The sequence below is a fragment of the Strix aluco genome, chromosome 14 (genome assembly GCF_031877795.1).
Source record: "Strix aluco isolate bStrAlu1 chromosome 14, bStrAlu1.hap1, whole genome shotgun sequence".
Classification (NCBI taxonomy): Eukaryota; Metazoa; Chordata; class Aves; order Strigiformes; family Strigidae; genus Strix; species Strix aluco.
In genome coordinates this window covers 7,310,260-7,335,133 of record NC_133944.1, presented here as the reverse complement: position 1 = coordinate 7,335,133, position 24,874 = coordinate 7,310,260, and the positions used below count along the sequence as shown (strand labels likewise).

General features: G+C 37.3%; 1 protein-coding gene across 2 annotated transcripts in view; it reads left to right on the top strand.

The window, feature by feature from the left end:
- Positions 1-3,942: 3,942 nt before the first annotated feature.
- The window catches only part of WWOX (WW domain containing oxidoreductase), a 530,750-nt gene continuing 509,818 nt past the window's right edge, over positions 3,943-24,874 (top strand). For both annotated transcript variants that reach the window (XM_074839171.1, XM_074839172.1), the window contains exons 1-4: positions 3,943-4,125; positions 6,269-6,333; positions 7,609-7,666; positions 8,861-9,039. In XM_074839171.1, the coding sequence (XP_074695272.1) occupies positions 4,019-4,125; positions 6,269-6,333; positions 7,609-7,666; positions 8,861-9,039 (409 nt within the window). In that variant the 5' untranslated portion in view covers positions 3,943-4,018. The remainder of the gene's footprint in view (positions 4,126-6,268; positions 6,334-7,608; positions 7,667-8,860; positions 9,040-24,874) is intronic.

The following is a 24,874-nucleotide window of genomic DNA, read 5'->3' as shown; positions in this document are numbered from 1 at the left end:
TGCATCTCACTAGTATGTTGTTTACTCTGGAAATAGAATTTTAAAAAAATGGACGCAGAAACTCTTATGACTGGGATTCCAACTCTGCTCTTCCCACAGAGTTTTTATAGATAGATTACATATACAAAACGTTCTTTATGTTGTTTTCAGATGAAAATGGAAGATCATCAACAGCAAGGCCAATTTGAATCCTATTAACTTTGAAGTTATGTTGAAAATGATGTTATTATATGTAATGAAGGAGGACAAAATTATTGACATTTCTAAAAATAAACTTGGGTAAAAAGTCAGGGATTTTAAAGGTTTAAACAGTTTTCATAACTTGAAAGAAATTCAAAAGTGACCTTGTAAACGTTCTATGGGAAGCTAAGTTTAACTCAACAAAAAATAAATTAATTAATTAGTGCACTTGAAGGACATGTCACATTCACACTAGGCAGTAGCTCAAATATTCATTTATCATTTCCCAGTGGATTAAAATCATAGCCTTATGCAGACTACACTGCTTCAGTCTAATGCTGAGGTAAGAAAGGCATGAGTCATGGAGGCAGAATTTTCACCTGAAAAGAAACAGCTGTAACCTATGCGAACATGTTTTGGCAGCTGCTGAAAAATTATGATCTGAGGGCTGTTCAGATTTTTGTCATATTCCTGAATCATGATTTCTAACAAATACACACATGTTCTATCAAAAGGGTGAATCAACCTTTTGCTGTCATCTGCATGCTTTTGCAATATGTCACAATTATTTTTCTCTTGTCCAGATAACTCTCAATGCCCAAACCCTTGTCAGCTAAATCAGTATTCAGATCTTTGACATACAACAGCCATGATTCAGCAAACGTATAAACCTGTGACTAATGTTAAAGAAATGTTAAGTTTTTGCTGCCTTAGTCTTGCCAGTGTAATTATATGACCAAATTTTTGTCAATGTTTCTCATGGAGAAGTTAGACAAATATATTTGATTTTGATGGTTTAAAGTATGGCTAACAGAAAATGAGATTAAGATTCTAACTGACATTTATGTTATTGTGAAATCAACAACCATTTCTAAACGTCTTCTCGTTTCAATTTATCCACTTTCCGGCAGTCTGTGGAATTAATCTTGGTCTGCAATGCTTAGAATCAGAAGAATTAATTACAGGATTGCTGCAGCAATGGATCAGAATGATATCTTTGAAGCTCTATTTGCTAAAATATGGCTCTGAAAGCAAGTGACAGAAGATTTTAAGCAGAATGGATTATTTAACACCCTGCCTGAATGAATATGATGACTGAGATCACTGTAATAACAGAGACCCATTCTTCTTCTGCAGTGCAAGAAAATGGACAGTAACTTTATACAAGTGCCAATACAAAAAAACCCAACCAAAAACCAAACCCCAAAAAACCCAACCAGAAAAATGCACATATTGTATACCTCAAAGATAAGTGTGTACACTCAGTCCATTTAAATTCGCTTGCTTGCTTTCTTAACAGAGCTGATGGGGAAAAAGTGATAAAGAGGAAGACTGCATTACTCCTATCATTTTAGGATCTGAAAAAGTGTCTTAATTTGTGTTAAAACTGTTACAGGTGTCAGTCTGTGTCCTAAAGTTACAGTCCTGATCTTACAAAAATCATGGCCATTGTTTTCTGCCATTTGAGAAACCCAACAGAACTAGTTCTGCAATTTAATACAAATGGACAGAAACCTGACCTTGCATGGACCCCCACTGAAATCATACCTAAATCTTGTATGTCTGCATGAAGTTTCTTGATGTAATTTGGATTATGTTGGTAAGATATGTAGGTAATTTGTGCAAAAAGAAAAAGCTGGAAAAGATGGGAAAGGAGTTCTCTGACTCTGAAAGAGAATGAACAGAGACATTTTCCAGAATTCGAAATTGAAGTACATGGTCGAATTTCAACATTCTTTGTAAAAATTAAGTAAATAACACGAGTCACCAAATTATCAAAACTTGTGACTTTTTTTTTTTTTTTCCCCCAGTGAAAACTTCCTGAAAAGTAGGAGGTAGCTAAAACTAGAGGGGAAGAAATAGTTGTGAAAAATATCATAACTGTTGGAGTCTCTGTTGATTCTGAATTTTCAAAGAGGGAAATGTGGGGTTTCTTAAATATTTTTGTAGAAACTGAAATTGCACTGAAAACAATATAAACCCATAGAACTTTTGTGGTATCAGATTACTCATGTACCAAGGACTTCAAGACAATTTGTTAATATCCATGTTGCTCTGTCAAAAAAAAGCCTTTGTTTTTTCATTCAATAAATATTTTTACGTGGAAGGCAGTGGTTCTGTTTAATGAGTATACACACATACACAAACATACACGTAATTCAAAGATTCTATTTCTCATTCTAATCTAAAGTATACTGTACACCCTTAGCACTGAAATAATGTAATGCTGCTCTTTACATTTAGAACATAACGCACACTTTATGCAATACAGATGGTTGGAATAGGATAACTGTCAGACAAATGATTTCTACATTCCCACTGAACACAATTCATAGAACACTATGCTGAATACTAACAGACTGCAACAGGAAGAAAACTAACAACTACCTTTTCCTACAGTACTACTGCTAAAATAATGATCTTTTTCAGTACTTCAAATATTGACCTAAACAATCTATTTTCTGCAGACCTGACACATCTCTCCCCTCAGTCACCTATGGAATATTTCAGCAGCTTCCTGGACCAGAAGTGAGCATGTCACTGAAGTTTCCCTTCCCATATGTTTACCCAAGAGAGTGTGGTCACAGCCTTTTTTAACACTCCCAGTAATACTCACATGAAAACTGGCTCTTGATGATGCACGAGTTTTTATTTCTAGCAGGAGGAGATAATTTAGTAGGTATAATCCCTCAGGGGAACCTGCAAAGCAGTGGGAGCAGTAGGGCATAAAAAGTTCAGGCTGCTTTTTCTAGGCAGATATGCATGCCATTAGTGGGGAGTGAGCGAGCCATATAGGTCAGTGTCTCAAATAGTGCATAAAAATGTTACCCAAAGGCGTCAGAGCACTCTACTGCATTTGTGGGGTTGCACTGCCACCTGGTGCAGTCCTCAGTGATTACAGTCTCTGTCCAACACTGGGTTTGTTGGTTTGAGTTTTTTTGCTTTTTTAACTTAAAACACCTGCCAAAGGACTGCAATGGGAAGATGCTGTTACAAATACTGACAGTTGGGTTTGGTTATATAAATAGATAAGTCAGCATATGGGTACAGGATCAAAATCCCTGAGGTAGGTCAGGGGGTGTACGCCATGTCAGCTGAGTACTGGTAACAGGCAAGGTACTTCTTCATCTGTCAGAGCTCAGGGCCTCAGCTGCTAGGAGAGGAGTAACTATAAGTTGCTGTTAATTCACTGACCTGAAATGCTTCAGTCTTTGCAGCTGACTGTGCTTGTGTCACCAGGTGACACAGGCCTGGCACGGGGCCTGTGCAGCCGTGTGGGTGAGGCAGCCTGCAGCCTCCCAGGCAGGCCTTCAGTGCAGCGAGGTACTTCTCTCCAGCCAGGCCTTCCTCACCGAGCAAAGCAGCGCGGAGGAGCTCTGACTGACACGGCCACCACGAAGAATCTCCTTCGGGAGTGCAGGTGACAACTAATGACAAAAAGCTTAAAGACAGTTCATATTTTACTGCTTTCTGACACCTTCTTGTATTCGTGCCTGTCTCCAAAAGCTGAGGGCTGGAAACACTGAGTACCCCCAAACTGCGGGATCCCTAGGCCATCCACAACAGCCCGCCCAGAGCCCCTGAGCGGTTCGCGGCTCGGCGGCGGCGGTCAAACCCCCGGGGCTGGGGCGGGGTCGCCGTTCAGCCACGCCCCCCGCGGGCTGAGGCGAGCGCCTCGCGCGCCTGACTACATTACCCATAGTGCCCCGGGGCCGCCGCGCCGCGCCATTGGCTGGCCCGGCCGGAAGGGGCGGTGTGGCGCGCGCCCGCAGGCCGGCTGGCGGCGGCGGCGCGGGGCTCCGCGGAGCGGCGCGGGGTGCCCGTCGTGCCCGTCCTAATGGCGGCGCTGAAGTACGCGGGGCTGGAGGACACGGACAGCGAGGAGGAGCTGCCGCCGGGCTGGGAGGAGCGCACCACCAAGGACGGCTGGGTTTACTACGCGAAGTAAGGGAGGGGGCGGGCGCGCCTGGAGCCCTCTGATGGGCTCTTCGCTCTGGGGCAGCGTCCCTGGAGCCGCCGCTGCTGCTGCCCCCTCAGCGCGGGGGGCCGGGAGGGGGGCAGGAGTCGCCATTTCCCGGCCTTTGCCGGGGGGCGGGTTGCCGCCGTCGGGCGGCTGGGGCCGGAGCCGGGCTCGGTCTCCGCGTGACTCGGTTTCCGCGTGGGGTGCCCTCCTGACTCCTGGGAGCGTCGAGTGTGGGCTGGGCGCTGCCAGCGGCAGCCTCCCCCTGCCGGGCCCCGCGGGTGTCGGCGGGCAGCGGGAGCGGAGGTCGGAGGGGCTGGGGAGGAGCGGGTAGGTGGGTCTGTGCGGTGCCACAGCCGCCTGCCTCGTGTGGGAGTGGTGCTGGAGCAGCTCAAGGCACTCCGGGTGCAGGAGTGAGCTGGCACACCGTTGTTGCTGATGCAGTACGCCTCGTGGGTCTGTAGGTCATCTCTATACGCGTGGACAGTTAAGCCTTACCCAATATTGTAGTTTTATTCGTTTTCCTCCTTGTAGGAATAGAGAAGAAACAGGTACCGTGAAAGTTAAAAGCTGTAAACGCTCGGCCTCAGCTCTTCAGCGTACCACAGCTTTGACAAGAGACAAAAATTTGCGTTTAGCACCATCTACTTGTGCCACTCTGAAAGTGATTATTACATCCTCACAGGTTACAGAAGGAGCTGTGCTATAGGGCTAACTAACTTAGTGGAATATATATTTATTTATCTTCTCTCTTGTGGTTTCTGTAGCTATGCTGATTTTGGAATTGGTTTCAGTCAGTTTAAAGCTGCAAGATTTATTCCCTCCCACAAAACCAGGGAAAAGTGTAGTGCATTCTCATCTGTGGCAAGTTGGCATCTTCCTCCCAAGCTCTACTTTAGGAACACTGGACAGAATGCTTTAGTTTATCTGCACTTGGTTTGTAAGCACTGCAAATTCTCTCTAGATGTTTGTTTTTCTTAGGTCAAGCTTCTGTATATTTCCTTTGACTTCAAAAGCTCTTTCAGAAAACAATTGCTTGGTGAAAGTAGCAAACCTACAAAACAATAAGATACTGCTGAGCGTAGTTTTTACACAAACAATTCAATAGGTCTGTTTTTTAACTGTTGTGAAACTTAACTGATTCAATTTAATGACGTGACATTAATATATCTTTACTGGCTGAAAATCTTGCCCAGTGTGTCTAAAAAATATTTGACATGAAGAGATGTTACACTGCTGCTACCATAATGTAAGCTTTATATCTGCAATACCTCTGCACATTCTTGAAATTTGTTTTTAAGTCTCATCAACAATATGAACTTTAAACTTAGCTGGAATAGGGTTACTTTGGTTTAAGACTTTTAAAGCTCTTTGTGGTGAGTTAGGTATGCACACAGTCAGCTACTGAAGCTCGGTGGGCATGCATTTGTTTGTTAAGCTGTGATAATTTGATTATATATCTTGCATCAGCCAGGAGTAACTCAGAGTCTTGTATCTTTAGTGTATGAGCGTCCTGAAGTTCAAGTGTTACTGTAGGTCACACATATGTACTTATTTAGTCTCAGACCGCCAGCTGTGATTCTTATAATACAATATGCTGTCACTGTGGGCTAACTGCGTGGTTATTATAAGAAGGAAAAGTTAAGTGCAAATTGCTGGTGGTGCTAGATCTGTAGTTTAGTGATTATTTGTGTATGTTGTTCAGTAATGCCATCAGTCTTTATTTCATACTTGGGGAGCTGTCATTTTGGACACTCTTTGAAGTAATATCTGCCTGACTCGATCTAAAAACCTGGTTATTATTTTAAAATATTTAATGGAAGATTTTAATATCCAGCCTGATTTCAGCACTTTGGGTATCTTAAGACCTTTTTCATGTGCACATCACTTTGCTTATTGGTTTGTAGAGCAGAAAGCCTTATGATAGAGTATATTAGTTTTGTTACAGGGATTTAAGTGAATAAAATCTCTGAATTAGAAGAGATGTGATACCATTATTACCCATATTAATCAGTCTGCTAGTCAAGGTCTTTGGATAAACTTATCTGTACGAAAACAAAAATCTTGGATTACATTGGAAAAATTCTTAGGCTATTTTTTTAATCTTAAGCTTTTCTTTCCCTACAGTCACCTCGAAGAAAAAACACAGTGGGAACATCCTAAGTCTGGGAAGAGAAAACGTGTTGCAGGAGGTTTGTGTTAAGCTGTTGTAATGAACTGAAATTACGTTACAAATGTCAGTTGGAGTTTGTGCAGGAACTAGATCTCATTTTGATCTTCTAGTTGACACGAGTCACCTAGGCAAACTGAGTTTGCAAAATAACAGGTGGTTTCAGTGGGGTTTTACTTGTGTAGCTGTGTCTGCGTAGAGCGATTATTTTGCAGTTTTATGGCTTTCTTTTGCTCCATAAAGCTGAAGTACTAATTCCAGGATAAAGGAATTGTTTTACTGTGGCTTGTAAAGCATATAGTCAAAGTCTGGAATTCTCTGCTTGGGTTCTGATAGCCTGGTGTCCATCAGATATTATTTATAGTTGGATTATATTCTTCAAAGAATATCCCTGACACAGAAAGTAGTCCCTTTAGTTTTCATTTTACTTGTTTTCCCTAAGCCAATTGAATGTTTGTTCCATAACAGAAGACAGCCCATGTTGCAGGACACTTCCAAAGGTATATGACTTCTTAAGGATCTTGGATCAGTGCTTTAAATTAGATTTTCCTGGAAGCTTCTATATGGCGTACCTAGGGGTTGTATTGTACTGTTGGCAAGCCACATTTCTTTTGGCATTGGTAATGTGACTGTAACTGGAATGTTTTCAGTAGATTTTGAGCTGGTTGAATTATAATTGAATACTTTTCAGTCAGGATTAGAAATACTGGGAATGCTATCTGTTAAGTACTTCCATAGGGTCTTTTATATATGAATTTATTTTGTAAAGATTTGTCACATTTGTTCTTTTATCTGTCCTTCTAACTTCATAGAATCATTTAGGTTTGATTTAATGTATCCCATACCCACTTGAGGGTTCTGATCTTCCAACTTTTCGTATGTGTTACATGTAACTTTTCCTACATTTAATTCAGTGTTTTTGATATTTATCAGGGATACTAAACTGTGTGCAGTGCAGAAATGTGTATGTACTAGGAAGCATAATTGCATTTTGCCGGTTTGTGTTATAACATGAAATAATCTTTATAACGAATTTTTAGATTATCTTTATACTTAATATGCTAGTCATTACAGTTGTACCAGATCTCCTGTATATTGTACTTTTATTAGAGAGCAATTGCATGTGATTAGGGAATCAATCCTTCTTTCAAGTTCCAATACTCAAATGCAGCAGGTAGCTGCATTACCTACAGAAATAATGCAGAATTTTGCCACGTCTGTCTGAGAAATCACTTAAATGTCAAATCTGAGTGTACTCTGATGCCTGAAAAATGATCATGTTTTATGTGTTTCCTAGGTCTGCCATATGGATGGGAGCAGGAGACTGATGAAAACGGACAAGTCTATTTTGTAGAGTAAGTATGTCAAAATGTAGAATATGGACAAGTAGGACAACTGTGTTTCAAGTTGGGTAGCCTTTCTGAGTTATGGTACTGTGACAATATCAGCTGGCAAGACAAATTAATAAGTACAATTTCAGAATCCATATACAGATACAGTTGTAGCAGTGTCTAAACACCCATTTGTGGTTTTCTGAATTCTTCCATGTGCCCAGAAATACTAGCTTGGGTGGCAGATTGAAGTGGCTTGAATATCCACATCTCAAAATGTGACCTGACCCTCAGGCAATGTTTATGTAGGCTCATTTTGTTTGTATACCTGTTTGGATAAACTCTGTACACACAACTTGAAAACATATTCAGAACTTCATGGCTGATAGCTAACATTGCAGTAGTGCTTTAAACATGCAAGATGAAACTGAAATTGCAGCTCTGACTCACTTGCAATGTAAAGCACAGAAAGAAAAGAGGACAGGGATTGAGCTAGCAAAGATTTCTGGAAAGGTGAGGGAGGAGGAAGTTCACAGAAGCCAGAAGATTTCTGGGAACATTTCCTTTTGTGTCTTTTCAATGACAGGGTCAAAATGGGGCAGTTACCTTAAAGGGACTTGGCAGAATGACAAATATTCACAGGCCAGAATAGTAAGTGTAGCCTATCCATCCTATAATTAAGGGCTGAAGACTGAAAGTTGTTGCCTAGTGTCTCTGTGATAATTGTGTGAAGAAAGCTAAAACTCGGTTTTAGAAAGGTGAGCCTGACCCAAATTGTGCCATTTGCTGAGCTGATGTGAAGCTATTTGTTTTCAGTTGTTTGAGAAAAAAGTACTGAGCTACATTTCTCATCGGTATATTGTTTCGAGGGAGTAGTGTAGGCCCCTTTTATAGACCTCCTATGAGAACATGATCTTCCCTAATATAATGAGATTTTTCCCTTGACAGAATTCTGCTTTCTGTGTCAGGGGTTCGCATGAAGTTCAGAATGGTGTTGTGAAGTGTGTGAGCACAGTTATTAATGGATGCTGTCACTACCATTTTTATCAAACATTTTTCCAATTATTGGAATCATTTTAACAAAACTGAAAAAAAAAATAGTTTTGGGAATTTCAATAATCCACTGGAATTGTACACAACAGTAGTTGAAATACATTTAAAATCTAAATGCAGGGTACAGAAGGGTCCAAGCAGTTGAAATCTTGTGTTCTTTTGCAGCCACATAAACAAAAGGACTACCTACCTTGACCCAAGACTGGCCTTTACAGTTGAAGATAATCCAGTAAAACCTACTACAAGACAAAAATATGACGGAAACAGTACTGCAATGGAAATACTCCAGGGTCGTGACTTGAGTGGGAAAGTGGTTATAATCACAGGAGCAAATTCAGGAATAGGTAGGTTCACACTGCAGATAAGGTAATATGGCAATCTTTATCTTACAGGCTGCTTTGTTGTTTAGATATCTGTGTACATTTGGTATTCAAATTTGGTTTGCATTATTTCTATATAAAACCTTCAGTTAGAAAAGTGTTCGGGTTTGTGTACTGCTTTTTAAAAAATTGGAGAATTTGGAGCTTAGAGGAAAGCTATAGGAAAGACATGAAGTTCTGAAACAATTGATTTTTGTCTAGAAAAATATTGACAGAGGCATTTTACATTATGTAAATATAAAAAGGATGGCTGTGCAGGGGAAGGAAAGTTTCTTCGTATGATCTTGGTGGCTAGGACAAGGAGTAAGGTTTGTATGGCTGCAGGGGAGTTCAGATATTCAGAAAAGCTTTCTAATGGCAGCAAGTAAATTTAGGTAAAGATTTTCCAAGGAGGCTGTGAAATTTTTATCTCTGAAGGTATTTTCAAGTCAACTTGATGATGAACTTGTGTCGGAGTGTCATATTCAGTGTTCCTTTATGGCAAAAGAAATATGTTTATGACCTTCTGAAATCCCTGTTAGTTGTATTTTCTAGCAGGTTCATAAATCCTTAGACACTGAGCTTGTTTAGGTATCTGTTAGATAGTATTACTTCTATAGCGAGTGAGTATTTGAGAGATTCTAATTAGCTGCTTTTGTTTCAGTTTTATAATGAAGCTTTGGTGCTTAGGGGCTTTGCCTTTCTTCTCAGAAGACAAGATTTCTTCTCCAACTTAATTTGCTAGGCTGTTTGAAGTTTCACTCAGCAACCTGCACAGGATCTGTCTTTTTCTTTGGCTTAAGTTTGGAGGAGCCATAAATATTAAAACACAGGTGTGGTTTGATGTTAGATTTGAACTTTTTTGGTAAATGAGGGATCTACCTAAATCCTAGATAACTGTTAATGTTTTGTTCCCTTTTGTGGTTTGCATTTTTCCTTATGGTGGGATTACATCAGTATTGAAAGGATCTTCATGCAAATTATTTGTTGTCTTTTTTTAGTGCAGGATCTTGACTTAAATGCATTTATGAGGACACTGGAAAACCGTGGAGATGTTCTGGAAAATGGGTTAATAGCAGGACTTACCACTCTGAATTCTCTCGATCGTTATCCCTTAATTATTTAAGGGAGTGTTATCCCACAGGAGTCAGATGAAGAATTTAGAGCTTTACTGTGGCTTGCAATTTAGGCATTAACAGCACATGTCCTGCTGTCATTGCATGATATGCTCCTACAGATTGGTATTGCAGTTAGGGCAGCAAGTGTTGTAGTTATCTGTTTCAGTGAGGAATTAGTGTTTTCTAGTGAGGTTTACATTCCAGATTCTTGGTACAGCATGTCTTTACATCACATCCAGCAGTAGAATTTGCTTTGTGTGCAACTGTGCAGCCTCAGAACATTTAAGAATTACTGGGACTCAGATGATTTGCCTTCACCAGAAGAGCTACTGTTCAGACTTGCTGAATTAGCTGAAAGTATTTCATATATGACAAAAGATTAATCCAAGATGTACGATGCTTTTGTCGAGATTTTCTTTCTCCCGTTTCTCCCTTACTTTATAATCTAGATTGATCACAAGTAAGTGAGCATGTCTTTGTACCAGAGCACCTTTGTTTGTGGCATATATGCACACACGTGTATACTTTCTTGATTTCTATTAGTACGTGAGGGCAGGCTATCACCCCTGGTTAGAAGCACACCAAGAGTGGGAGCATTGGGCTTGTGCTGCTGCTATATGAGGTTAGGACATAAGGAGTCCAAAACTATGAAGGTGACGTAGGAAATATATGGTTAAGGTGGTGTTATGGCCTGTATAACTCAAAGCTCTTGCAAAACCATGTTGCATTTAGAATTGCTGTAGTCCTAGTCTTTGTGTCTGATACTACTTACCAATTGCCATGGAGCATGGGTTAAGGAGAAAGCAGTTCTAGGGTTTTATGTAATCTGTGTTCTTTTTTCCTAGCTTTAAGGGCTTCTTAGAGAGGATATAATCTGAGCTGGGTTTAGACTGGTTGTGACTTCTGATTTACCTGTCTGATGGAGAAAACAAAGGTTCAAACTGCTTGGTGTTGTGTGAAGGGAACACTCCTCCTTTGGGGTTGGCTAATAGTGTTCTTGTCCAATTAATTTGGACATAATTGGCAGAATTTGAAGTTTTCTTGAAACTCTGTTGTCCGAGTCTTTAAAATATATCAGTCTTATCTTAACTCTTAACTGTGCTTTGTTACTCTTGGCAAAACTGCTTTGAATGTGTTGGTGTCATCTACATTGTAATGTAGAGATCCCTGTAAGCTTTAATATGTCTGTGCAGTTCTTTGGGACTCCATGTAGAAATACTAATTAGCTAGCTCAAGTGGAGTCTTACCAGTTTTGGAACTTATTCTCCAGTTATTTTAGGATTTCAGTGCGGTGCTCCACTTTGTGTTGTAGATATTTATTTTAAACTCTCTGTGTATTTTGGAGTTAATATTTACCTCCCTGAGTATTTTGAGGAGTAAACAATTACTGTGTTTTTAGAACACTGCTTTCTTTAAGAGGTAAGTGTAAATATTTCCAAGGAAATACTGCTGTCCCTTAAGTAGAAAGTGATTGAAAAAGAATGTATTACTTGTTTGAGCATTTGTACTTAATGTAAGAAAAAAATAATCACTCAACCCTTTCACTGTTATCAAAGTTAGTTTCAAATATACCATTGAAACTAATTTTGACATCTGTACATTTGTTGAGAAATTTTTCATTTCAAGATGTGTAGAACAAAGATCAACATGTAAGTTGATAAACTGCAGTGTATCAAAATGCAGAAAAATGCGTTTTCAATTACTGCATTGCTGGATGCTCAAGATAAAGTTTGGAAAATGCTGAGAATCCCTTGAAAGATGGATGAACGTAGAAGGTTTTTATTCATCCATATATACCAGTTAAAGATAGCAAAGTTAAAAATAGATCAACAAAGATGGAATGATATATTAATTAATTCAGTTGTGAATCTAATGCAGGGAATTCAGTGTAGCTTGCCAGGAATATTTTATTTCTTTTTCTTATAGCTGAAAAGTCTCCTCAACTTCTGAAAAATAGAGATGCTTCCTTAATTACTGAGGGAATACTTTGGATGACTTCAACAGTGGTAGAGTTTTAGTTGTACCACAGGTACTGGCTTCTCAAATGTTACTTCATTGCCATTAACTTCTCTTAACATGTCTGTAAAATGGGGAAACTGTCTGCCCTGTGGTGGTTCTCTTAATTACTGATTACAAATATGGACTGTAAGATTTCCTAGATTACATACCCACTTTCTTAACTTAGTTCTTACAATTGCTGTGAAAAGTGTGGGGGGAAAAAATGTACTAAAAAAATTAGATTAATGAACACTTCGTTAGTTTTCATTAGTAACTTGGAAAAGGTTAATGAATTATTCTGTTTCTACAATATAAAGAGATCATAGCAGATCAAGAGTTATTAGTAAAATTTTTTCTTATTTTTTTTATTTTGGAAGCTTTTTTTTCTGACAGTGCAGTCCAACTATTCTTTCAATTTTTTTTCTCATCTATTTTTTTAAACTCAATCAAAATTTTAGTCAGAGTATCACATTAGAAGTCACAGTAACTTTTGGTCACAGTAAAGCTGATGTAGTAAAAAGAAGTAAGACAGATGTACTGAACAGTTTAATCTTTAAAAACTTACCATTCTATGTACATCTAAACACGAGTAGTGTAAATTGTCAGTTTGTTCTCTTAAAGTCAGTGAGACCTACTCCACTGTGAGGAATTGAAGATAGTGTGTAATCTTGTGTGTGCATTGTTTTTCTGTTTTAAAGTTCTCAACATTACTTACGTTACAGAGAAAATACTGCCCTAGTGAGCTTCTAAAGTCACACTTTACAATTTTTCCACTAGAGGGCTGTGTTGATCTTTGAAAATACTAAACAAAAGCGACCTGGTGCTTTTTCCTGGTTTTAGTAAATGCTTCTGTAATGTTGTTGTTTGTGTTCTTAATTATTAGGGCTAGAATTCGAAATTTTAAAAACCATGTCAGCTGTTCATCTAGGTTTAACTTTATAAAGAGATGTGGTATTTTCAACTGCCTATGTAAGCATTCTCCTCAAATCACATTTTAAAAAAAATAATATTACCTGGTTTTAATATCAGGAATACAATTGTGTAGCTAATGAGATTTTCTATGACTTGTATAAATATTACTACCTGTTTTTAAGATTCATATAGCTATATGACCTTGAAACTACAATGTGTCCTGTTTTCTGTATCAGGTGTGCAGTTGTATCTAACCTATTGTGACTGCCAGAGTATGCATGAGTAGCAAAATGTAAGTAATATTGCAGTATATTACAGAAGGGCAGAATCTGTATGGTCTGTGCAGTCAGGCAGATTCCACAAAGTAGTGTTTTTCTTCATGCTTTTCCAAGATTTTATCACAAAACTGTATTGATAATCACAACCAAACCAAAGCTCAAACTGCAATTCTGAATTTTCTGCTATATGAAGGTCAAAAGAAATCTGTTAATTGCTTTTGAAAGGGATGCCCGGAACAAGCACAAATTATCTCAAGAAAATTAAAACCACTTTTGGCTTTGAGCAGCTTAATTTTTTTCAAATGTTGATGAAAATCCAGAAGCTTCAGTCATAATGTGGCTTGCTATATTGCTTTTCTTGATTACGTTTTACCAGAGTAAAGCATCTAATTTTATAACTGTGGAAATGTTTTAGATTATTTCTTCAAAATTGTTGGTTAATGCTTGGTTAAATGGATTTCTCTTTTTTTCTATCACTTCTATTGCTATGCAATGAAGAGGCTTTAGCCAGGAGAAAAGTTGTATATTAGGTACTATTAATCAGTGCTTAGAAGAGGAGTCACTGCTCCAGTGAGCTTTTGGCCTGCATATACTTTTGGTGTGAGAAGTTTTCGTATTTCTTTTATTTCTTGTACAGAACTTCAGTATTAGCAACTTTTGTCATACTGATGCAAAGGTTGGGAAACATGCTTATAATTTATTGCCATTAAACATCTGCTTTATGATTTAAAAAGTTGTTTTGAATAACTGGCCCTTTAATTTCAAAATGATAAACAGAAGTTTTTCTCGTTTATTCCTCTCATAGCTTTTTTTCTCCTGATGACTTCTATTGGTGTATTATGTTTTAAGTGTGGAAAGCTGGCTTGACAGAGGTAGTAAAAAAAGAATGGTTACTGCAAAACTTGTGGAAGTTAGATTGTAGCATGCCACTTAGGTTTTTAAACTCTAAGAGTCTGATTAAGTTACAACTAAAAATGATTACTAAATTTTAGCAGAAGATGACATGTTTTATTAAAACATGTTTTTACAAACCAAAGAGATGCAACACAATTTTTCCTATTTTTATTCTCTTAACTACTAAAATACAGCTAGCAGCTATATTCTTTCTTTCTTTCTTTTAAAATTTATTTATGCTACACCAGTGACTGATTTCCATCCCCTTAAATAAATGTAGCCAATACTTGAGGATCAGGTGTATGAAATCAGGGGAAGACACTTAGACCTAAAACTCTGTTTTGAGCTCCACTATGAGAATAGAGCCTATGCGGCTTTTGAAATGGATTGTATATTTAATGAGCTGTATTCCCAATATCAAATGTCATAGTTAATTGCAGTGTGGGTTTGTATATGTCCACAAACATAACTGAACATTGTGAAACTGTAGAAGGTAACATTTTGACAATGGGTAACATGATAATTTACTTAGTATTAATCATCGTGGTACCACGTAGATGATTAGATTTTGTTCACACATGGTGGTGTTTTTGTGATAAATACAAATTACGTAGCTCTGCAATTTATCATGTGCCTTTCACTGTATCACCTGCATCTAATTCAGAAATCTCTTTCGTATCGGACATTATATGAACACTTTACCTCTGTGAGCAATGTAGAATGGCTACCCCTCTTAAATCATTCTGACCCCAAAATACTAGAAACTTTTCTGTCTCCTTTACTGGAAAAAAAACAGTAAAGTTTAAGTTGTCTGGTATGTGGGATTAACTGTGTTAATTTCAAGACCAACAGCATCTAAGATCTGATACTGTCAGGGTGGAAATGGGACTTTAAATTATTGGAAAGCTACGAATCTCTCTTTTCAGTAAGCGTACAGTGCTTACATTAATTCAGAAAGATCCCAAGATATTTGTTTTTCTGTCATCATTTTATTGTATTAAAAAAGGGTTTTCAGTAGCTTTTTACTTTTTTCTGTTTATCAAAGGAGTATAAAAAATAAGTAAACTTGTACATAAACTATACAAGACACACGGCCAGACTGCTGTGCTGTGACTGTGTGCTTTTGTGCTTCATACTGGCGAAAGGTAATGAAAACTTGTTTTACTGGGGAGTGACATATTGCATAGCTTCAGAATTTCTGAATTCCTGATTTCTGAGCTATTGTTTCTGTATGTTGTGTAGTAGTGTTCGACCACTTCCTATATTAGTATTGTTCTGAATCTTTCTGGTAGTTAAAAAGCAGAATCTACCTTCAGAGCCTTGATGGAGGCAGGTGTGGTTAACCTTTCTTGTATTTCTTATGCTAGTTGAGTAATAGCTAGTTGAGTAATGTCTATTTAAGCTACTACTTATAAGAGGAGCAAAATCAAACTTTTAAAGCTTATCTAAATTTCTCATGAAGACCATTTCAGGTCTCTAATAGATGCTGACTAGCTTCTACCACTATGCCCTAAGTCTATTGGCAATGGTGAGACCAGAAAAGTATGATGCAAAATAACACCTTTACTCCTTAAGAAATTAAAAATTGACTGCTCTGTACCTGCAGAGAAGAGAATTTTGTGAATATGGGGAACCATTCTAGTTGCAGAAGTTACTGAGATTATTTGTGGGCGACATAGTATTTTTACTGAGCCTGGCTTTATCGGCCTTCACAAAGAAGGTAACATTTGCTGAATCCTAATTAGACCAGTGAATGGTCTCATTTAAGTCAAACTTGGATCATATGGGAGGAATAAAACAGACCCTTACAAATACCATTGAGAACTCTCATTTTAATAGTATTAGTCTGACTGTCTTAAATATGTTCATTGTCTTTCACTGTATTGCATGGAGTTTGGTGGTCTAAGCCCACAGATGTTTGTCTGAATCTGTCAGTAAGGAATTGTTCAGCTCTATTTTTGAGCTAGATTGCAAATTTTCCTTGAAAAATGTGCACATTTTTCTTTGAAAGCATGAAGTTTATTTTCTAATTTCTCTTGTCTGTTTCCAGATGAAATAGTATTTAAAGGTTATACAGCTGGCACTTCTGCAGAGGAACTACTCAGGATAGTTCGCTGTTTCAGATTCACTTCATGATTTCTTATATGGTTTTGGAATTTTTCTTGTGCTGTAACACCTGAATTTTGTCAGCCTTGAAAAAAATCAGCCTGTTTTTGTTGGATTGTTTTGGAAAAAATAATCTTTAAAAGAAAATACATCAGTCTGGTTTTGGTCTGTATTGTTATTCTTCTCAATTCTACTCATATGTTAACTTTTCTCAAAGATTTCTAAGTGTAAACTTCTTTTCTGTATGTTTTATTGTGATGAATAAACAGCAAGGTGTTTTCTTTCCAGTAATTGTCTATTATTTGCATCCCTTTTTCTTATGAGAGCAGAAAAAAGGGATGTGACATGAGGGAGCAAGCTTGTGATAATGCTTCTGGAATGGTCTTTTCCTACTATCTAGATCTTTTCCCCAGTTGAGTGGAAAGAGTTTGTCTGACTCAAAATTAAGTGTTCAAAAATGCATGAATTCCTGTGGATTAATAAGTTGAAACTTCTGCCTGTTTTCATTAAGAAAAATTTCTGTATGTCATTCTGTTGTAGCTTGATGGTACAGAGAGAAGTGAAATAGTAGAGTTTTGCGAAGGAGATGCATCTTATGTTCTCTCTAAACCAGTATAACTTGTGGTGAACAAACTATTACAACCTTTGCACGGTTGTATTGTTTCATGCTGGAAGTGTTTCACATGTGGAGATCTGGATATTATTTATGGAGGTTTGGGCTGAAAGCTTATTGTGAGGCAGACAGAAAGATCAGCAATACCTTAGGTTATTTTTCTTGGCCAAGTCCTAGCTGTCCTGGGATTGTTTTCATGGGATACTTCTGTATTTACTGGGCTTTTAAAAGCATGAAAGAGTTGTTCCTTGATGTATATTTTAATTTTTCTGTGAATTCTAGGTTCCATAGTTTCAGTATTACAAGGAGCACAGAAAAACAGACTGGCCTGGGTGCAGCCAGTGTGTGCATGCTTTGCCCTGGTAGAAGAAAATAACCTCTCATGAGAAAAATAAGTTACCCAATAAAAATATTGTTTTGCAGATGTAACTTTTACAGCAGGGTCTTCTGCCAGCACAGTTGTGTTGTTGAGGGATTGTTTTCTTTCCATCCTTTGCCAGCAAAACGGTGGCAATGAAGGTTTGGTTTTAAGCCCTTTTAAAATGTGGGTGGGGAGGGTGAGGGGAGAAAATAATCATCCTTCAGCCTAATACAGTTTGGTATTGTATATGCAGCTATGTATTTTCTTTTCATGTTGTTACTCTGGCTTCAACAGACTTACTCTCTTGAGGAAAAATTGCTTAATGAAGAATTCACGGGAAAAGTAATGCTGAAAAATTTGAGGCTGAATTTTTTGGAGTCCTGTGATCCATGTGCCATGGACCAAACTTGGCATGGATTATTTTAAACCACATGAGTAGTCCTACCATAAAAATGTTGGTGTCAACACCATCAACATGGTGTCAACATTTCAAGCCACAAAAGTTTTGTTGTTTGCTTCTTACTTAAACACACATTAAGAAACAAACCTACTCTTTGCTAATTTTTTTCAGGCATTTTCTTCATGGAAGTCCAAAACTTTGTAACATGCATGAATTTTGTTGTACCAGTGTTTTTGGGGAATGGGAGTACAGTGCTTTTCCAGAAGAACCTGGGTTTTGGAGGAAGTGTATTTTTAGCCAGAGTATATTATCTGGGTAATAGATGTAGAAAAGCACAGTTTATGGAGGGGAGTGTGCCTGTGGGGTGGAACTTTTAACTCATTTTGTTGTGGGATGTTAGTAGCTGTCAGTCAGGGATTAGTACTTGAAGTAATTTGAACAATTAAAAAAACTATTAAAAGCTGTTATTTTCAAACACTGAATAATGTTAATTAGAAGAGGGTTCTCTTAAATTTGCAGTGCTGTATTCTGGAAACTTATGGTAGGTCATAGTGATTGAGTTTTCCATGAGTGCCATCACTCTTGTTTTAACTCAGGCTTAATATTGTGGAATACTAATATTACTCTGCTTTACATAAGGCTCCAAATGTCTACTTGTTACATACTGTAAATATTAAAAGGTCCTCTTGGACTTCTGTAATTTATTTTTCTTATTGAGTAAGCTGAAAATGGTGTCAGATGTTCGTACTGCTTTTTCATGTCCATTTTGATGAATCTATTTATTACTTCTGTAATGAGTAGTACACATGGTTGGTTAGCCAAGTTATTGAACTTCATCAACCTTGGCTGAAATTCACAATGCATGTGAAACTTGTTGTAACGTGTAAGAAATTACATCTGGGCTAAAAGGTTCAATAATGATTACTACTTGTAATGGAATCTCTTCACAAAGGATGGGATTGAGCTATATGCCTGTGTTGCACTTTCTGGTAGTGCTGTTACAGGGGAATAACATATTAGTAGAAGAGGAGCCTTCATATGTGGTGCTTACTTTTTTGTCTGTTATCTAAGTGTTAAAAAGACTTTTCAATGGGCTGCTACATAACTTAATTGCTTTTCTGTCTTTTGAATCTCACAAAAGTTTTTCTCATTATTTTACGCATATTTCATAGTCCAGAGATGAAAAGACCTTTTGCATGATTCAGTCTATCTTGCTGCAACACAGACCTTACTCTGCATCATCTTGTGTCTTCATGTTTTGAAAGCTAATGGTGCTGCAGGGGTTGTGCATTTGTATTTTCATGGAATGCTTGTTAGATGGTAGGGACAGAGGAGGTTGGTAAATGTATTATTTGTACATCTAAACTCAAGTTCATAAAACTTGTGGGGCATTTTCCTCTTGTGACGATTAGTCAAAAAACTGCCTTTGTGCAAAAATTCACGTTTTGCTTAAGTTTGTGAGGAGGATCTATATTCTCTTCTAACACAACAAAATTGAAGAAAACAATATTATATTGTGTATTCAGAGATCCAGGGACTGTGAGAGGCTCTGGTTGTGTTCCTCTTCTGCCATTGGGAAGCATGAGCAGCATTTTTTGCTTTTATACATTTGGACATCGCAGACATTAACTATGTTACTTAAGATTTTGAGAAATGTGTGATATTTTACTTCTGGAGCAACATATGGCTGCAGTTAGGCTGTAAACCTAAGTTTACAGGTTATGCTTGTGTCCATATTGCAATTTAAAGTGGGAGTTGGATTGTTCTGTCACAGGATAAAAAAAAAAAAACTCCTCTGAAAGCTATTCTAATTCTTTAGCAGAAGGAATAATTAAGATATATTAAGAGCAGGAAATATGGCGAGTAGAAATGTGTAAAGAAAGCTTTTCTAAAAAGTGCTGTATTTGTTTGGGTCCGTGTCCAGCTGTGAGCAGTTGCTGAGGGGTATAAATCTTGTTGAAGGATTTTTAACTCTGAAGATAAATTTGGACTATTTTGTGCCTTACTAAGATAGGCAATGAAGAGTACATAAAAATGTGCATGACCTACTTGGCAGCACACTTTTGGCATCCTGAGTGAATGAAGATTGTGATCTGTGAGAAGATATCTTACTGTCTCTGTTCCTGAATCTAATCTGTGGTCAAAGGAATAGAGACCTGGACTTCCTGATCCTGTTCTTTGTATTTGGTACTTTAAACACTTGTCTCTTGCAAAACAAAAATTTATTTATCTAGAATGTAAGGCAGAGATATGCTTCATAATGGTATATGATATAATTTGATGAATAAATACCACTTACTAGACTTTATACACACAAACTAAGATTTGGTCATTTAACTGGAGGACATGACATGGACAAGGCAGACTGAATGAGATCAGGAATTTTACAGCCTGATTTCTGAGTGATCTTGAACTATTCAATACTAGATTCTGACTATCAGTAGAATTAATGCTTTTTACCTAATTCACAGTAATGTTGCAAACTGTGACTTGAGTTTAGGGTACAGTATTGTCACAAAACCAATAGGTTTTAGAAAATGTTTAGTGTGCTTGTTCAGCTGGCAGATTTTCCTATTTTACAGATGTAAAGTTTTGTAGGGATATGTATTTTTGGATTTAATGTCTCCTTCCCCAAACTGGCGAGGTCTAACTTGGTATAGAACGTGAAGCTGTAAGCAGTCATTTGCTTTAGAAGATTGGTGTCATTGAGCTCTTGGCGGGTTGCTGGTTTACAGCTGTTAGGAGGTAGACCTTAAATGTCATCTAAAAAACATATAAATTAGTTTTGGTGTGAGAAGATGCATGATATGTTTTCATGCCCTTCTTGAAAGCGCAGCAAAGAGGTCTTTGATTTTTTTTTTTTTTTTTTGCCCATGGCCTTACATTATACTTTAACGACTTCTAATTCTTGCTTGTTTTCCATTCTCCCTGCTTTTGTGTATAGATGCTTTTTGTTAATACTGTTCTTATTCTTCATCTTTTGTTTCAGAACTCCATCTCCTGCCTTACTTTGTATGTCGGAACCACATGATGGATCATTTGAGTTACATAACAGCTTCCCATCTCCCTCTTTCCTTCGTAGTTTAAAGTACACCCAAAAGGTTTGCCAGTTTTGAACCTTGGGAGGTTGGTACCCATCCTGAATACCATCTAATCCAGAAAAACTAGAATTTAAGGAGGTAACCCAGGACTGTATAAATTCCCAAACCTCCGTGTCTTGTTATCTTGCCCTTTGCTAGCTGTCTCTTACCTGCTGTTTTTATTTGCTTGTGCTAGAAAGAACAATGAACTACATCTTCCCTGTATTGAGTTCCTTTCACGGGATCCTGAAATGACTCTTGTATTAAAATCTTCCTCTGCTGCCTAACTAAAAAATTGTCTTATCTCATGTTGCCCAAAGGCAGAGGTGGGTAGTGACTGCCAGAAATCAAGTAGTGTTCTTTTAATTTTCAGTTTGCTTGTCTATTCCTTTCCCCCATGACACAAACTGTGAGCTCTTCAGAACACGATGTGTGTTTGACTCTCTAAGACATCTTTTTTTGTAACCTAAATTGTGAGCTGTTTAGCACAGAACCTTGTTTTATTATTTATCTGTAAAATGCTTAGTATACATTTTAAATCCTTTGCTGTTTGTATAACTGATATAAATAAATATTGAGTTTGTTTTAAGAAAAAATTTGATCTGATTTATGTTGTAGTACTTTCTTGGTATCTTTACATAACTGAGTATTTCTTATGAAATAAGGATTAAGGCTTGGAGGATCTCGCACTTTAGCTGACAGCACAGTATGTCTCTTAATTATTCTGCCTTGGATGAGGTATTCTGCCTTAATAAATTTACTTTTTTATTAACATTGCACTGTTGTACTTGCCAAAAGGAGATTCAAAACAGGCAACTAATTTTTTTGTTATGTTTAATTAGGGCTCAGCTCAGCAGTACAGAAACCTGTGATACTGTTGGCTTACAGAAGAACAGAAGTGTACTTGAAAAGAAACTAGACAACTGGCTTTTTTTCTCCAATTTTGCTTTGGTGGGAAAAGCTGTTGTGTTGCCTAAAGGTACTGCTGATGCAAAGAGCAGCTTTAGAGAAGGAGAGCCAACCCCATTTCTCTGAACTTGGAACTTTTTTTTAAAATTATATGATTAAAAAAAAAGCCTGAGAGAGGCAGTCGAAGATAAATTTTAAATTCTCTGGGCTTGTTTTCCGGTCACTTGAATAAGCTTGTCTAAGAAGGTATGTTAAAAATAGCAACAATAAGGGGGGGGAAAAGCCCCAAAGTTTTGTGGATGAGTTGGAAAAAAACCATATGCCCCTCAAAACAGCTTTTAAAACCTAGTTGATACTGAATATCTGATCAGACTTTATAAACCCAGTTATGAATGCTCTTAATGCTGGCACTTTTCCAGAATACAAACCCTTCGAGGGTGTGTGGATTAGCTAGAAACTGGAGTCTCTTTATCATTAGCCTTTGGTACTTGCTACTGATGTTAGGTAAATCCTTAATGATTTTTGTGTGTGTGTGTGACTGTTAAGTTTTGTTGCCACTGCTTCTTTTTAGCTTGTCTCCCCTTTTGCTGTAAAATAGAGATGAAGCTACAGTATCACGCACAAAAATGTTGTTATTTATTTCCTTAACAATGTATTCAAGTAATGGTACTTATAAATAGACTGGCTTTATTTAAACAAATAAACAAAAAAAATGGTCACTTATCCTGTAGTGACTAAACATTCAGGAATGATTACTTACTGGAAAATAGTGTGCCCTAAATGTCACACCAACTTTGACTACTCAGATCTGATCTAGATTTCATTGAGATGTTGACTTACATTGTGGGCAGATTTATTGTTTTCGGCTACTCTAGATTTCAGTTATGTGTTTATTCTGGAAGTGTTTATTTTGTAATAAAAATAGAAGTAGTGTATTAATATAACTGTAGCCTAACAAGATATTTTTATCCCTTATGAATATAAACATATGTAATTCTGAATACAGTAATTTAGTTTTTTACTAAAATTAGGAATATGAATTACACTAAAATGAGTTCTGCTCATTTTGAGACAAAGTTTGTAGTTCAGGTTTCTTTTAAAACGTATACAACTTTGTGTTTGACTTGGTAATAATACATGCAGAGGCACTTTCAGGTGGAAAGGTTATTTTTGTCTAGAAAATATGAAGCTGTATGCTGAGTTGCTGCATATTCAGATGCCTATCTTCCTCTGTGATATGTTGTCTGTTACAAGGGAAAAATGATATGCAAACAGAAAAATAAACTTTCTAATAAATTCTCCTTAGACATAAAATTGTAAAGCCAAATGTTAAATTCTGATATATTTTTAAAAATACAATAATTGTTTTGTGTTAGGAAAACTGGCTGACTTGCTTGCAATAAACCACGCTGTCATTTTTAAAGACAATCAAAAGAAAACATGGATTTATTCTATGCTTGAAGAAACACAGAATAAAAAGTTCAAACAGAGTAATCTTCAGTTGCAGATGTGATGCTAAGATATGACTAATGTTAATTTCTGCAAATTATTATAGTATTGGTAAAATGCCACTCTGACACTGTCCATTGGACTGATACAATATATTTAAAAAAATATTCAGGAAAAAATTGTTTGGGATTTGTTAGGAGCATGATCCTGTCATTTAATAGATGAAGAAAAGCAAGATGAAACATGAAAGCTGAGACTGCCCTCCCCCCCCCCAGGAGTGTATATTGTTTAAACAGAGCTTTGGGATTAGCTGAAATGGAAGATGTGTGTCTGAATCCTCTTTGACTGGGATTTTTGGCTGCTGATGTACGTCTAATGCAAGGGGTAGATATGAAAGATAAAACTGAGATTTCACTGAAAATTCAGTTCTTATCTCTTGATTCTCCTTCTCTTCCCTTCACTGTAATCCCTGGCCACTGTTCATCTATTCAGGCACCTAACAGGACTTGGTTTTCATTACATGACCTAGCAACTAAAAAACCAAAAAATCTTGATTGGGATGATCTGTGCAGTTTAGTATAAATTTCAGTTTTGGTTCTATATCCCCTAATGTTTTAATAAAGCTTCTTTAAGAACATCTAACTTATTTCAAAACCACAGTTTTTCACAGTAGTCATCCCCATGTATATTGGGGACAGACTTTTAATGGTTGGTGGGAATTGCCTTTACACAATTAAAACATCTTATCATGGGGCATAAGTAGCTTGGCTCTGTGTTTAATGTGCTGCATCTTACAAGAGGGTTCATTCCCCTGACTGTTATTGCAATATTTATATTGCATAGTAGCACCTCTACAACATAAAGGATAGGAAATGTGGGCTTGAATCTGCTGCTAGGCTGTGCCTTTTGGATAGCTGAGAATTGTCTGTGTTAAAACCAAACAGAGGTGAAAGGACTGAAGTCCAAGCTTTGTTCATGTCTTGTGTAATTGCATTTTAAAGTGAGATGGTGGGGTTCTTTGGACTGTACAAACTAGATACCAGATCTGACCGCAACTTTGTGGCTCCTCACACAGCATCTTTGTAATGTATGTGCCTGATGTAGTCGCTGTTCTGTATTTTTGCTTGCTTGCAGCGTCTTCACTTATGAATTTAGCTTTCTTTGACTCAAATAATGCATTTTTAATTTTTTACAGGAATAATGAGTCACAGATTTTATAATCCCATCAATTTACAGATGTGTTTTCATACTTGTTTAATGTTGTGATCCCTTCAGATGAAACAAAATATTTTGAGTTTTGTCAGTGACAGTGGCAATGCACTTACTGTTAAGAATAACTTTGCCTTGCCCAGAGCAGTATATTGCAAAGAAGTGTAATGTGTAATGAGTGCATATTTTTAAGTTGGTTAGATGGAAAACAGAACCAATGCATTAGTCATCCTGTTTCGTTTTGGTTGGCTTTTTCTGTGGGTCATGGCTCCAAGAAAAACACATTTGTTCAATTTACACACAAAGGGAGAAGCAGGATGCATCTTTCATATAACATCTAACTTTTCAATGAAAAATATCAGTATGTGTCATTACCATGTGCCTGCAAACATACAGAAACAAGGGCAGCATTGGTATTTTCATGTGAATTGTGCATTTTAAATTTAGTCTCTTTAAAATATCTTGATGCTTTATTTGCTAGAAAACTTGCATT